The 15,165-nt window shown below is 48.4% G+C and overlaps 4 protein-coding genes across 4 annotated transcripts; 1 reads left to right on the top strand and 3 right to left on the bottom strand.

Annotated features, from left to right (window-relative positions):
* Window positions 1-165: 165 nt before the first annotated feature.
* Window positions 166-1,833, top strand: I303_106628 (uncharacterized protein; the record flags this gene model as incomplete). The annotated part of the gene is made up of 11 exons (XM_018411372.1): window positions 166-209; window positions 271-295; window positions 349-371; window positions 446-468; window positions 534-605; window positions 701-1,082; window positions 1,150-1,161; window positions 1,235-1,260; window positions 1,324-1,429; window positions 1,550-1,626; window positions 1,697-1,833. The coding sequence occupies 11 exons, from the start codon at window positions 166-168 to the stop codon at window positions 1,831-1,833; spliced, it is 927 nt and encodes a 308-aa protein (XP_018259184.1).
* A 103-nt stretch (window positions 1,834-1,936) lies between these two features.
* Window positions 1,937-3,240, bottom strand: I303_106627 (uncharacterized protein; the record flags this gene model as incomplete). Its single annotated transcript, XM_018411374.2, has 4 exons — window positions 1,937-2,083; window positions 2,217-2,336; window positions 2,843-2,987; window positions 3,191-3,240. 4 exons carry the CDS (start codon window positions 3,238-3,240, stop codon window positions 1,937-1,939), a joined length of 462 nt encoding a protein of 153 aa, XP_018259186.2.
* A 367-nt stretch (window positions 3,241-3,607) lies between these two features.
* On the bottom strand, window positions 3,608-5,230 carry I303_106626 (uncharacterized protein; the record flags this gene model as incomplete). Its single annotated transcript, XM_018411375.1, has 2 exons — window positions 3,608-4,212; window positions 5,155-5,230. 2 exons carry the CDS (start codon window positions 5,228-5,230, stop codon window positions 3,608-3,610), a joined length of 681 nt encoding a protein of 226 aa, XP_018259187.1.
* Window positions 5,231-8,393: 3,163 nt separating this feature from the next.
* On the bottom strand, window positions 8,394-14,723 carry I303_106625 (uncharacterized protein; the record flags this gene model as incomplete). Its single annotated transcript, XM_018411376.1, has 6 exons — window positions 8,394-8,513; window positions 8,574-11,134; window positions 11,187-11,304; window positions 11,366-12,336; window positions 12,508-14,378; window positions 14,521-14,723. The coding sequence occupies 6 exons, from the start codon at window positions 14,721-14,723 to the stop codon at window positions 8,394-8,396; spliced, it is 5,844 nt and encodes a 1,947-aa protein (XP_018259188.1).
* Between the last annotated feature and the right edge of the window lie 442 nt (window positions 14,724-15,165).

Genomic DNA, 15,165 nt, shown 5'->3' with positions numbered 1-15,165 from the left:
GCACCGTACCTTAGCAAATGTCACTGCGAGTGATAATGACAGGCAATGAATATCGTCTGCCTTATCATCTATGCATACATGTCGTCGATAGCCACAGCTTTACAGTCGCACAACCATCAAGGCCAAGATCTACCGTCGGTCAAGGCTTTGCGAACGTGAAGCAGGATGACCATACTCAGTACACTCGCTGGAATTGGGATGGCCGTAGGGTAAGTAACTCGGTGATTGACAGACTTCACTGAACCATGAAAACTGATGAAAGTTCGCCAGGCCCCCACTGATATATGCAGATCAAGTGAGTGCATATGCTGGCGAATTTGACTGAAGGATGGCTAAGTGATGCTGTAGGCTTATAGTATAGTCAAGAAGAAGTGAGTCCATCCTCCTTGGTCCTGTGATATGTGCTGTGTATGCTGAGTGTCCGCTGACTTTGTGCACGATAAAGAGACTCTTCAGGCTTTTCACATGGTCAGTATGACAGACTTCCCACCCCCAAAGTATCGAGGACGAGCTGATGCATGTGCCGTCTTCAGACGTATGCGGCGTTCTCCTCATCGCAAATACTATCAGAGTGTTCTTCTGGCTTGGTAACAGATTCGAAACTCGTACGTTACGTCACGTCGACCTCAGTATCCGTACTATACGAGGTACTCACAAGATATCGACTGCATTCCGACGTACTGACACGCGGCCATTCTAGCTCTACTCATTCAATCGCTACTATTGATACTATCCCAACTCGTCCTTCTTGCAATCTGTCTGCATTACAAACCGTCCTCCCCAAACCTTGAAGATTCATCGAACTACGCACCTTTGTCGCCTTTGCCTAACTCGCCTAATCCAGGTCACTCAAGGGAAGAGTCCGACTACCTCAGTCAGCCTCCGACCTCATCATCTCGAGGTGCAGGCGCAGGCGCAGGTGCAGGTGTAGGTGAAGGCTCCGGAATTAAAGGGCTGTTCGTAGGTGGAAGGAGACCTTTTGGGTTCTGGCAATGGGATGGATATGGGAATTATCTTGAGTTCTTAGCGGGTTTGATATTGCTCTTGGGGGTCCTCCAGATTATCTTAGGCAGGTGGATGTGGTATGTCTACCGTTTATCCCTCTCCCATCTGATCCCAAGCTTACAGCTGGCTTTTATGTTTGTACAGGTATATAGATGCGTAAGCCATTGATGATTTCGACCGATCATTTCCGTCATCGTCATAGTCAAAGCTGACCATATCATATGAATAGATTGGGTTTCATCGCTCTGACTATAGGTATGTCTTTTTATCGAAGATGGTAAATGTAGATCACATCGCTGAAGGCAAGGATCTTAACAGAATCAACCTTGCCCATCCCTCAATTCGTATCGAACTTCCAGCGTAAATCATGCTATGGCTTCAGATCATCTACTCTGGCAGGATGGTTCTTCGGAGATGCGTATAAGTGAGTCTGTGCCGCTGAGCCATGTCATGCCAACCACACCATCCATGTATTTCGACAGTCTAGCTATACGGCCTTGAGAAATTAGCCAGGAATGCTGATCGACCACGACTCCGAACGCAGAACCGTGTACTTCTTTCTCAGGGGATCACCGATCCAGTTCAAGGTGACTGCTATAATGACACTATGCTGGGACAGCGGTGAGTTTCAGCAGCTTTCTATCCTGCCATATATTGTGACCGGTCTAAGCTAATTATCGGGTCTTCGTAGCTGTTTTAGCTCAACGCATCATTTACGGTGCCAATCCACCTCGAGAAGGGTCCAGCCAATACGCGTCAGCAACGAATCAATCTGAGGAGTCTAGGGGTCTGAGGGCGGATGATGAGAGACAATTCTCGATATCGTAGTAGTAGTGGAAATGGTAATGCGATGCATTGGGTCCGCTATCAACTCCACCTGCCCACGATCTTCCTCCTTCATAGAAAGTCTAGACCGGTGACCCACTTCCGCTTAATGAGTACCTTCCCGCTTGGAGAAGATGTTTCGCTTCTCTGCTCGTTTTTGTTGGATCTTCTCCACGGTCATGTAATCCCACTCAGCTCGCTCGGCCTCCTCAGCGACTACTTGCTCGATCAATGGGGTAAGGTATCGGACATCCTGCAATTTGACATTGGAAACCCCATCAGCAACTTCATTCCTTGGTGAGAAATGGGTATATTGTGACAACGTTGTCTTGTATGCTAAAATTGCTAAAATTAAAAGGGATGATTAATGTTGAAGCCAAACTCACCTCGTCGGCCTTGATCCATTGTTCCTTAGGAAGGTTCTTGTGGGCCATAGATTGGGTAAGACCTCTTCGCATTCGGAAGACTCGGTCGTATCGTTGTTTAGCGGAAAGTCGGGAAAGAGCCTGTAACCGTAATAAAAAAGGAGGGTCAGCGACAAATGCCCTGGAAACACCCATCACGTCCACGAGAACAGGAATTTCCGCATATCCCAGTATCCCGCATCTCCAAGTAACCGTTTTATGCCTCTGTCTCCCGCTCTTTCCCCTTGTCATTTCCGTTGGATCACCTGGCCCCCAGCCCGCTGGACCGGACAAGCGAGCTGAAACCGGGAGCGATTCGTGATGCGCATGATCTGTCCGTCCACCTGCATGCTCGGTGCCTGCAGCTGATTCCGCTGATCCACCGTCACGCCTTCATCGTACGCCTTGTCTGAACCCCTGTTGTTCCTCCTTTTCCAGAGCTATCTTTCTGCTTTTTTTTTGGGCCTATTCCGTCCCTACTCTATCGAGCTTGACTCGTAAGGGTGTCCCGATGGTCCGATAGTTTCCACCCACCGCCCGATCTAGTATGCCCTTAACACCCTTCGCACACATCGCCGTACCCAGATGTTGCCCGAAGCTGCACCCACCTTTTGCACTTGAGGAGTCTCCTCAACGATCAAATCATCATACAGGTAACCCTTTTGTCTGTATCCAGCTGCGTTCTTGTAGAAGTTTGACCATCTAGCCCAGTACTTCTGGACACCTGGGTGTTGTCGGATGAACGGGGCAAAGCTGTCATTCGGGGTGGATTTTTGGTAGCATGTCAAATAGTCGGGGAGGAAGATCGATGCAGAATTGGGTCATGGGATGGGGAGACAGGCGGCATTTAAGTGTTTAGTCGTTTGCATTGTTGTTGTGATGAAAAGTCGGATAATCGCGGATGAAGACTTCCATTAGCATTTCCTGATCTCACGTTCTGCGTATATAAAACTCACGAAGGGCCCAGAGGACCGTTTCCGAAGATCATTTTTGTGAGGGACGGCATCTTGTAGGTGTATTGGGGCGATGGATGACGGAGAAGCTATTGATGTTGTAGGTTAAATGCACTTATGGATGAATGCTTTGATATTCAGTCGTTCAGTCAATCCCATGCGATATCATTGGCTTGGAAATCAAAGCAACGGGATCAAATCATCACTCTGCTTCATCTCCTTCCTTCCACTATGAGAGAAGTCGGATGAAATCGGAGATATTCCTCCAACGGGCAATGTGGCACATTCAGCAGATTTCATCAACTATCAACTGAAATGAGAAGCCATCGCATTAAACATCATCGTATGATATGAATGATCGAAGTGTATCGAGAGGTCCTCTAGCGAATGTGGGTGTCTGATGTCCAGGATTGCACAGAGCTACTGACTCGCTTGTGACACGTCGATGGAATGAGCAAACGCCTTGATGGCTCTAAAGTCAACCCAATTCTCCCTTTCGTACTCAGCTCGCTCCCAATTGTCCAGGTCTAGGATGCGGAAGGGATCGACGTCGTTTAGATCTCGAGCTGACAATTTTTGGAAATAGCTCAATTCTTCCTCGACGGACGAGAAGTATTCATGTTTCCGTCCTTCTTCCGCATCTTGACTTGCGTAATCCGCTATTGACTTTGCTTGTCTGATGTCCGTAAGTGTAGGAAGGGTCACCCGTCCAGGGGCGCTCCTGCATTCAAGGAGGCCCCTGATGGTCGAGGGTGTGGCTTTTCCCAAGCTGTATCCGTATCCTGTGGTATCAAGCTGATTCCATGCGGTGCGAGCTGCCTTCCAATTAGCTACCGCCTGCTTCGATCGGGCGATGAGTACCGTATGCTTGGTGTCCAGCAATGCAGTTGTGTATTCGTCTAACGAGCCGAAAGGACCTTTTTCCTTGATAGTCTCATGGAATTGCTCACAGACTGCGCCTGCTAATTCCGCGTCTAGGTTGTCATGGATAGGAAGCTGATCGTAATGAAATTCAATTTCGGGTACTAGCGCGAGAACAATACCAGTAAGCATACATGCGCTGTCCCATGCACACGGAAAGTTATGTAAACTCACTACTGGATGGCTGCCTTCGGGCCTAATTGAGCCAATGATAGGATACTTGGTCCGACTGATATTGGCTGGACATTGTTTGGGGGAAAATCGACCTTTACCTAATGAGATGATCAAATGTGAGAATCGATGGTAAGAACAGGCAGAGCGAAGTTGAGCTGTCAGGAATGAGGACTATATACTCTGATGCGCAATAGGAAGTGATTGCACTGCTTTGTCTTTCGTCTTCGAGGAACCTTTTAGGAGAGATAATGAAGGGAGTTACTCGAGAGTCATCGTCAGGATAAGAATGGCGTTGCGCCGAGTCATCGATGATACGTTGGCCTCGAATCGTATCCTTTCGGAAGATGCGTTCTGACAAGGGATTAGAAATTCGGGAGCATCATGCCTGCCATCATGCGTCGTTTCTGGCATCCCGAATTGCAGCCTCTCATGACTTCTCAGGTCCGTCGCAATGTTTGATATCGGTTCGCATAACAGAGTCACATGCATCTCATTCAGGAGGTCATGCGTTCTGCAAAGGATGACTTCCTCATTTGTGTGTTCACCATAGCTGTACTAACGATGAACGATACGCTTTGGAACACACAGTGTAATATTGTTCTGCTGTCGATATAAGGCACGCATTCGTCGAGAATCATAGGACTACACACAGGGTCATGCACGACTTTGCTGTGCGTAAGTGCTGTCATTTCTTTAGATACATTTCTCTCTCTCTTGGAAAATGTATATCTTGTGAACCATACCTAGTACAAGTAGAACACGTCTACTCAGAGGCAACCAGAATAAAAGCAAGCGAGCCATCACACTAACGGTTACATCACAACTGTAAGTCTACCTGACGATCTCAGCGTACTACGTGTTGAGATACTCACCGAGTCTGGGCGACGTTCCGGGAGAACCCTTGAGCCAATGGTAAGGCTCGTCGCTTGACTGTGAATCGCTCGACATTATTCGCGGAGGACCGACTAATCAAGATCTGGAGAAGTGATAACCAGGAGATCGCTGACGAGAACCGATCAGAGCGAAACTCAATTGTCAGAGTTTCAACGATATATACTCGACGACGCAATGCAACTTTGACACAGTGCTTCTGTAGTAGCCTTTTGGCATCCCTTCATGGAAAAGCATGAAGGGAGCTGAGCTTTACGATGAGAAGATGCGATAGCTCGGAGGTTTGGCGTTACGTGAGCCACCGATGACACATACCGTGGAGGCCTGGGCACTCATCCTTCCAAAGGTGACACCTTACCATGAGGTCAGGAAAGGAGACGCATGATGCTGACCGGCATTTTCGACCATGGGGTGTCTAATTCTCTGCGCCGCACGCCTGACCAAGATGGTATATTCCTGTTGGACAAAGACGATGACGACGATCCCTGCCGATCCCTTGAGCCATGACGCAGAGCCAGCAAGTCTTCTCATATTCGCACTAATCTGCCGAGGGTATACTTCCCTAGTCGTGCCAAAGCTTCAAGTATGAATCTCATGTCCATTTCGCGAAGAATAGTGCGTTATGCATATAAACCACGCTACGCGCACTTGCGAGATAGTTTCTGATAGGCAAAGTCGAGATGAGGTAAGAGTCGCGATGAAGCACACATAGCCAAATCAATCATACGGATGATTTATATGATGATTTAAGACTGACAGATCCAACGAAAGCCAAGATGGCTCTAAAGTCCTTTTTTGTCGGGTAGTAATCTCTCTCACGTTTAGAATGGATTGGATTGTCCAGATCTTGGATATAGAGCAGATCGTGCTCGTAAAGTTCTTCCCGCAATCTCAAGGTCTGGAGATACAATAATTCCGCCTCAGCAGAACAAAAACGAGAATATTGCGGTTTTCGGCACGACGTTGCTGATTCGCTTGCTTCTTTTGCTTGTTCTTGCTCCCACTCGAGATTTTCCTTCGATGGCAATGTGTATGTACTGTCGGTGTTAAGCAAACCTCGAACCGTCGACCAAGTCGGTTGCCCCAAGCCGTATTCAGCCGGATCAAGATCGGACCACGCGCTTTTAGCTGCCTGCCAGTAGTGTTTGGTGACGTCCGGGGATCGAGCAATCAAGTATTCGTGCTTCGTGTCCAGGTACAGAGTCACGTATTCGGCATGAGTCCCGAGTCGACCAACCTGCTTGACCGCGTCGAAAAATTTTAAGCTGACCTCCTTCTTGGACGCATCGTCCAGAGTGGTATCGAGAAATTGGCTAACTTGATTGTACTGGGTCTTATAGGCCGAGTGCCATTGGGCAACCACACCACTCACGCGCAGATGAGCTTCTCGGACCCTTTGTTGCTGTCGACTGAAGGGATGTCTGCGAGAATGGATCTTCACCAGGATAACATTGCATCATGTCAACCTGTCCTGGTCCGGGCTCTGACGTATAATGACGTATAGTGAATGTAGTCCTCCTTTCTTTCCACTGTGACGCGCATGAGAAGCAGTGTCATGCCTGTAAATGTTGCACAGCTTGCGGGACAGCAAGGGACCTGTTGACCGCCACGATGCTGATTAGTACCGATGGATGGCTGCCACTGATGATAGACTTGAGGGGATGTGGAGTGGAGATTGTCATGAATCATTCAGCTATACTGTAGCTACGGTATGTATCTGTGTACGAGTTCTGTGGCCTGTGCAGCAAGCTCGGATCATAGCGATCAATCAGTCTTTCCTGTGTCCAATACGCTCAAAAAATGATTTCTACTTCTCAGCCTAGAAAGCTCGAGTTGTTTCTCCCGAATGGCTGACCGATCCGCCTCTCCATCCTTAGCGGCTAGATCAGCATTATGAAGGTCGGTGATCTCATGCTCGAGTCTTGAGATCCTTGGTCCGATCTCCCTCTTCGTACTGATCACGGTGTCTCGGTCGAGTGTCTGTTCGTGATCGAACGTCGAGATACCCCGAAGTATCGAAGCGGTGAGACAGGAGCCTTGCGGTTTCTTGATTCCATCAGCATTCCACTAAGTCCATGCCGCTTGGAGTTCTTCATCTTTACCCACCCAAAACGACATATCGGTACGGCGCTTCGCGTCATACATGATGTTGGTGCACAAAGATTCGTAGTAAGCATCGAAGACTTGCTGCGTGGTCGGTGTCGACCCGGTCTTGAGCCATTTCGACATTTCAGTATCGACTACGCTGAAGATTTGGGGATCATAAAAAGTAGATGAACACGCGATGTTGTCGATCTGATTAGCGAATAACGAGGCCTTCGCATGGAGTGTTGTCCATGAAGCATCATTGCTGAAAAGGTTGTCACGACGGAGAAGATTGTGGAATTCTTCCTTGAGCTCGCTTTTAAGTCTATCACGGAAGGCTTCAGATGTGGTGTTGACACGGAAGAGCAGCTTGTCTGTATCATGGGAAGGAAAGCTGGTGATGCCATCTTGTGTTGCATCTGCTCAAAGGCATCAACAGCAGTGCTGTGAATGAGACTGGAAGCAAGCTTGCTTACCTGCAACCTCTGTGGCCGTCCGCGATGGAAGGCTTGCCGCCCCCGTCGACTTGTCGCATGATCGGTGTTCCGTCATGTTTATACACTGATTGTCTGGAGGGGTCAGATGCGATGCAGCAAGATAGGATGATAGGATGAGATAAGATCAAACGGGACAGATCGAGATGAAGCGCGGTGAAGTAAGGTGAGTCCAGGTCAGGCGAGATACTAAACAGGAGCATTCAGACAGCCCGGAAAACCCAGTGGGACATGATGACATTCGATATGTGTCAAGGTGCGCTGTCACGAAAGGAGCATACCAAAAGCTGTGAACTGGACTCGACTGACGTATATAAAGGAGGTCATCTGAGTTTGTCATGCCAGCGTGCAGCGTGGCGTCTTCCTCATCTTGCATCGCAGGCTGGGCTCATTTATGTACTTGGCTCATTTGCAGTTCTCACTCACTCGACGTGCGTTAAGCTGTGCTCATTCATTTGAGGTTCGCTGCATTTAGCTTCACATGCATACGCTATTCTTCCTATGTCATATCGATGAAACTTCATGCAAGCAAGGTGACGTCATGTATATACAAGACTCAGCCGTAAACCCAAACCCAAACCCAAAAATATGTACAAGATATGTATGTTATAGTCAACACAATCGAATCCTAGCCAATCCGGTCAACTCCTTCCTTGCCATTCTCCGCTCAGCTGTATTATCTCTCCTATCTCTTTTGTACAGTAATTCCTCTCAGTCGGTGTCCTCGTCGTCCAACTTCGTTGCGCACGTAACACCCCGGCCTGAATTATTGACTCTCGGTCAGCTTGAGTGAGTCGTGTGAAAGAATCAGCTGAGCTCACCTGCTGTGCTGAGTAATTCCTATGATCTCGCTCGAACAATTCCTTGTGCTCTTCCAGACCATCTAACAATCCATCCAGATCTTGAATGGTTCCCAGTAATCCGTCTATCGCGAAGATAGTCTGAGCTTCCCGCTTACTCCTCGAGCTATTCCCGTTGATGTGGGATCGTAAACCGTCTACTATCGTCTCAATAATTCTCTTGGTCTCGCGCAATATCCTGGATGCGTGAGTGAAATTCTTCCTGGATGCTATGAGAAGAGCTCGCGTAATCATGTCGCTGGCCAAAAGTTCCATTCGTCTCCTCACTATCATTGGGTCCGCCGGAGTACTGGACGGAGGGGCATTTGGCGGCAAGATGGCGACGGTAAGCAAAACCGGATGAGCCAATCGAGCAACTGATCGTCCCGCTCTGGGATCATGGAACGAGCAATCGACTTCGACAACCGGAACTTCGTCGATGAGGGCATCCTCGTACACGACATCTCTTAGCGCATTCGCATCGCCAACTGAAAGAGTGTCAAGACCTAATCCCCTGTCGACATTGAATGACGGTTGTTTCCTTATCGATGAACCATGTTGCGAGCCATCCAGCTGTCCATTCTCGCTAGAACCTTCGCCGGAATACCTTTGCTCGTTTGATGACTCGCCTTCCAGGTCGAGCTCTACCAGGATCTCTCTGATTTCGCCATATCTTAATTCCCTCAACTCGATATCAACGTCTTTACCGTTCTTTGATACTATAGCCTGAGTTGTGCCGGATACCTTGGTGACATGGAATTCGTTCTCTTGACAGGTCAAGTGCAGTTTCATGTTATCCATTGCGATTGACATCAGACCGCCAACCACGCCGGCTAAGGTATCTCGGAGGTGATACCATTCCTTGACGAAGGTGTATGTTCCATGAGTGTGATTCGAGATCATCCAGAGTGGAGACGGGTCATGCGATCGACCGTACCCTAAGGCGTGAACAGGAACATTTGCAGCATCTAGTCTAGCGGTGACCAGGTCCATTTGGGCTCGCTTGATGACATCTGATGTATCGCTGATGAGGATCATACTGGATATGGGGTTTTTTGCCTTTCGTTGTAAGACCACATCCAATGCCACATTGACAGCGGTAACAACGTCATATCGTTCTTCTCGTCCGACTTGCACTTCGAAATCGTCTTTGGCTTCTCTACCGCTTCCAAGAGTTTCGACGAATGCTTCTAATCGCTTGCGTGATTCATATCTGCAAGGCGTAAGGAAAGGCGTCTTTCTCGCGATTCCGTTGACGCCCATCTCGCAAGTGACGAGAGAAATACGGTCTTTCGGACCGAGCAAAGCGAGTATGAACGAGAGCGACGATTTCATGAGCTTGACTTTGAGGGGCAGCTGATTGTTTGATTGCGAAGGTGCAGGAAGAGACAGTACAATGACTAGATCGATGGGTGTGTGAATCGGCCCAAGGGGTTGTTCGAAAGCGAGATCGCCAGGAGTTGGTTCATGGTTCGCAAATGATGATGTCGAAGGGGTAATGGCGTATCCAGCTGTCGAAGGGGACGCGAGGTCAATGCCGAAACCGTGGGCTGACCCACCAGCGGAAAGCGGTGTATTGGCCGATCGAGGCATCCTGGATGGCTTCAGTTGACCTCCCTTGACTTCGTCAAGCAGCCTATTGATGGTCGACCTCCAAGTCTCATGACTTGATCTGTCTTTGAAGCAGAGGATGAAGGAGTCTAGTGATTCATCCTCCATCGTGATAGTCAGACTCATTTCTCCTTGGACCGAAGAATCGATCACTTTCTTGACATGTCGAACGTATATCCTGCCTTTGAGTTTGAGAACACCTCGACCATGGTGCGACCCGCCGGAATGATCACTTCTGACGGAGGAGGAAGAGGAGAAGATACCGCGGAAGCCAGATTTCTTCTCTTCCGATACACATATCAAGGCTTCTTGGAAAAGGTAGACGTGGAATTCCCGGATCAATTGACCCTTCCTGACGGACAACAAATCGAATAACCTCAAGGAGCCAAGTTGATCTAGACCAGATGTCTTGTAGTCCACCACACGATGTTTCAGGTCGTGAACAACATGAGCAAATGGATCGGGAGCAGTGGCCACCCCGCTTCTTGCAGTTGAGGGTACAACGGATGCGTCAGAAGCTGATCTGGGTGATGGAGGCAGCTGAGGGGAAAATTGGTCATCGGTTGATGCTGATCTTGACATTCCAGGCGGCCTGAGGGTAGTCGGGTATTTGCCTCGGTCGCCTGCAGAAGGGACTTCGACTGTGACCATCGCGGTGATAACTTGTTTACCCTTTCGATGACCTTTAGCAATCGAGGGGAATTCGGATCGAATTGAGATGGACGGTACAACTACTTTTGGCTGAGATGCTTCTGAATGCATCGATCTGGAGGAGCTGATCGTACCATTGGTGACGGGATCATCTGCGTTAGGATCGGCAGGAGTAGGTGAAGTGTTTTGACCTCGACCGCCAACCGATCGAGCGGAAGGTGCTGACTGTGAGGATTTTCGAGCTCCATTCTGGCCCGGTTGACCCATGAGCATGGCGAGTTCTGCGAATCCTTGATCAGCACGTGCTCGATCTGGACCATAAGCAGGACTCACTATCTCGCTTAGTGGCTCCATCGGCCATCTTCATCGGTTGTCTGCAGACACCGCAAACACCTAGCACCTTTTTCGATCCTTCGGGCGGTACATCTCCGTACACGGTGACGAAGCATTCCTATGCGAAGAAAACTGCGCGTCAGTCTGCGTTTGGATCCAGATACATTTCGAGAACTTACCTCATGTAAAGCATGTCCACATCCCGGCACGATATGAGGCTTCTCTCCTGGTAATCTGTATGTAAAGCTCAGACTTTCTACACATACGGGACAGGTCTCTTCGTCATCTCGATCGTCTTCCGTTGATACCAAGGCGACTTGATGGGCAGGGTGAGACATCTTGTATTGTTCAGCTAGGTCAGGCGAAGATCTGGAAGACTGAAGCGATGGATGATCTGGTCTTCGTCCAGCTTGAGGCGACAAGAAATTGTTATGCGATTTGCTAGTTGGTATACTGGGTGGTGAAGTTGGTCTAACTACTGCGTTGGCGAATGGGTGGACTGGTCCTTTGGTTGCAGACGACTTGCCAGAGTGATTCGAGGTGACTGTTCCAGCCTGGGAGCTTACAGTGCCTGATCTTTCTCTTGAAAAGTATCCTGGTGTCGATCGATTATTGGGACGATTGACCAATGTCGCGGAAGATCCAGTGTGCAGAGTGCCGTGGGTCTGATGATTTGGTAAAGACGTTTGCTTGACGCCAAATTCGTACTGGTCTTTCTTTGAATGGTCTTCGTCCTCACCGTAATCAGCGCTATTCTCTTCCTCGAACACAGTCGAAATGTCAGGTTGTCCGCCAAATTGCCAGTGCTGTTGATTGTTGTGATTGTGATTACCACGGAACGAGAATGAATCGTTAGTCGAATACGAATAGGTCGAACTCCCACTTGATCCCGAGAATGCCGTGTACTTGGAGTTCCTCCTTGAGCTGTTTGATGAATTTGAGAACTGACCGTAAGATGGAGGTGGTGACAACGTGTCTAAGGGGTCGACACCGCTGTATCGGGAGTTGTGCCCACCAGATACTGTGGAGGTGGTCCGTGTGGAGAAGGGCACGGAAGGTTGTTGAGCCTTGTGATGCGGATGGTATGAGAGCGGAGGCGGTATGTGTCTGGAGACAGTAGCTGGTTGTGGTGGGTGAGGGTCCAGAGTATCTGTTGGAGGATCCGATTGGTCAATAAAGTTTTAGAAGCGAGCGGAAGGCGAGAGGGCAGACAGCTGTCGAAGTAGGCAGGCTGAGTCAGGGGGACAGATTGGATGAAAGGGGCCGTCGATGGGAAATGGGAAGAGGTGGCGAAGAAGAAAGAGAGCATAGTGGGACGTACCTTGATTATCGTAGGCCCAGTCCCTTTCCCTACCTTCGATTGGGCGCTCACCAAACGTCATCGAATCACTAGACTGTAATGCAGTGGACTTGAGGTCGTCTTTGGTTTGTGTGTCGAGAACAATAGGAGGTTGTAATGAATCGACTTGTTTATTGTTCACGTTTTCGGTTTCGGTTATTGTTCTTTTTATTGCGGAATGATCAGCGTTATCATCAGCATCAGCATCAATGGGTACAGTTGTACTTGTACTTGTTGACGTCGTGAATGTGATTGGTCTTGATGGGAAAGACAATGGACCAGTGGAGCCTGAAGGAGGGGTTATATTTCTCGGAATCAACGGCGGAAGACCAGAGGATTTAGGTGCCAACGGTACACTCTGTGTGTTTTCAATGATTGATTGTATATCGATTTCGAGCTGAATATCCTTTTGAATTTCTTCCTCTTCCAGGTTTTTCAGAGTGGATATAGCTTTTGCAGGGGAGGGGTGTACGGCAGGCGTAGTAAGGATAGGAGAATTCGATGAAGAGAGTTGTGGAGAAGGTGTCAAAGCAGGTGAAGGAGGACAATAAGCTGATTGAGAACCGCTTGATACTATGGATACAGGGGTTATCCTACCATCGTCTGCGACAGAGATAGATGAGGATGTTGTATGTTTTTGTGTTTGGGTTTGGGTGGTTGAGTGAAAAGGGAAATTAGGGTCAATAGGGGAAGAGTCGAGATGAGATGGGATGTTAGTGAGTGATTGGATGGTGATGGTATGCTCGTGCTCTTGCTCTTGCTCTTGCTCTTGGGTGTCATGATGATTATGATTATGGATTATGCTTGGTGGTTTAGGGAAAGGGAGTCCGAGTGTATAATCTGACAATGAGAAGCGATCCGTGTCACACGGTGAGCTCGGGCCACTAGGTACATCGTCCCTATGGCTAGACCCAGTCCCAGCCCCAGTCCCAGTGGTATTTATCGATCTTGACGCCGGAATGGAATTAATGGAGGTTGATGAGCTTTCACCCGCCTTCCAAATTACCATATTGTTGTGCCAATCGTCTTCGATATCCACCTCATCTTCAACACCTCTTTCCCCTTGCAGTACATCTCTAATATCCGGTAAGTCGGTTTCCGATACATGGAAAGCATTTTGTTTGCCCTTGCTGTTCGCATTGTAATTGAGGCTAGCATTAGCGCTAGTACTGTTACTAGCGGTGACGACAGTCGTGAGATCATGCTTATGGTTATGGTTGCTAGCGTGCTTTGAATGCGATTGCCTTGACGACAGCCTGGTGATTGTTGAAGACCGTTTACTTCCGATGCTCGAACTCGCGTTAGACCCCATAGAAAGGGCTCTTCGTAAGCCTCTCCAAGTCGATGTGTTAGGAGATTCGTCTCCGAAGTCAAAGGACGATTGTCCTTCAGGAGTTCTGAATGACATCCTGGCCGGTTGCTGTTGATCGGTGATTTTGACCAAAGGATCTAACGATGATGATGAATTGTGGGCGCAATTATCGGTGTGATAACTATAACAAGTCTGATTCAAGGGCAATGGCGATGAGAGACTTCTCGTAAGTCTAGACCTTCCCCGTTCACTTTCTAATTTGTCTACAATAGTACCGGTACCGAGTTCATATGATGATCCAAGCAGAGGTGACGAGAGACTAATGAAGCTTGAACTCAATCTAGTAGCGTAATCACGTAGTATCACTGGTGAGGGATCGGGCTTGTGCTCGTGGGTAATTGTCGATAGTGGTAGAGTATCGTAGGTCTGTGCGTTTTTATTATTATTGTGTGTCGCAGAGTCCTGTGTATGTGTGGAAGAAGATGTAAGATAGGGAGCAACAATAATCAACTCTTCTTCGAGCTCTTGATCACTGCTGATACTGTAACGAATTTGAACATAAACAGATTATCAGCGTCAGCGACGAAGCGGTGTAAACAAGCAGCAAGACAATAGGCTTGTTGCCAAGGGGATGACATGAGATGTTTCATGGACACTCAGTACTAAGCAAAGGGGACACATACATTGATCCGAAATCCTTGTCAAGTCCGTCTTCTATGAAGGGATAATCTCCCAGATCAGGTAACTGTGAATCAAAAACGGCGGACAGATCATCTGACGTGAAGCCCTGCTTGAGGAGAGGTGAGGGCGAAGGAGACCGCGGGACATCGTGAGCCTCCAAAGGGTGGGAGTGGGGAGCGAGGTAGATTTCGGTGTAGGTCGTCATGGTGTGTGGTTTGCTGCCTCCCGACTATCCATCATACCTCTGTGTCTGTCAAGAAAGCAGGTCGAGTAGGACAGAAAGTGATTTCATTGTTCGCTATTTGATGAAACGACAGAGATATATTGCCTTATTGTTCTCGCTGACTTCCTCCACTACTGACTACTTACTAACTTCCTCTCCAGACTTGCTCATCCGATTCTTCTCACCTCCAGCGCTAAAAGAACAATAAGATCAGAATAGAAATAAAGCTACTCATCATGCTAAATTCCCGCCCGAAAAAAAGCGTTATTGTTCTTGCTTCCGAACGGTACTGAGAACATTACTAAATCGCAACCGATAGTCATGCTTGTATCCGAAAGCTGGGAAGCTGAAAGTGTGCATGGCGGCCGAGCAGAATAGACGAATAGACAGACAGACGTTAGAAGCAGATCAGGGAATCTCAATT

The sequence above is a fragment of the Kwoniella dejecticola genome, chromosome 8 (assembly GCF_000512565.2).
Source record: "Kwoniella dejecticola CBS 10117 chromosome 8, complete sequence".
In the NCBI taxonomy this organism is placed as follows: Eukaryota; Fungi; Basidiomycota; class Tremellomycetes; order Tremellales; family Cryptococcaceae; genus Kwoniella; species Kwoniella dejecticola.
The sequence above is the reverse complement of the archived record's forward strand: the minus strand, read 5'-3'. Positions and strand labels throughout refer to the sequence as shown.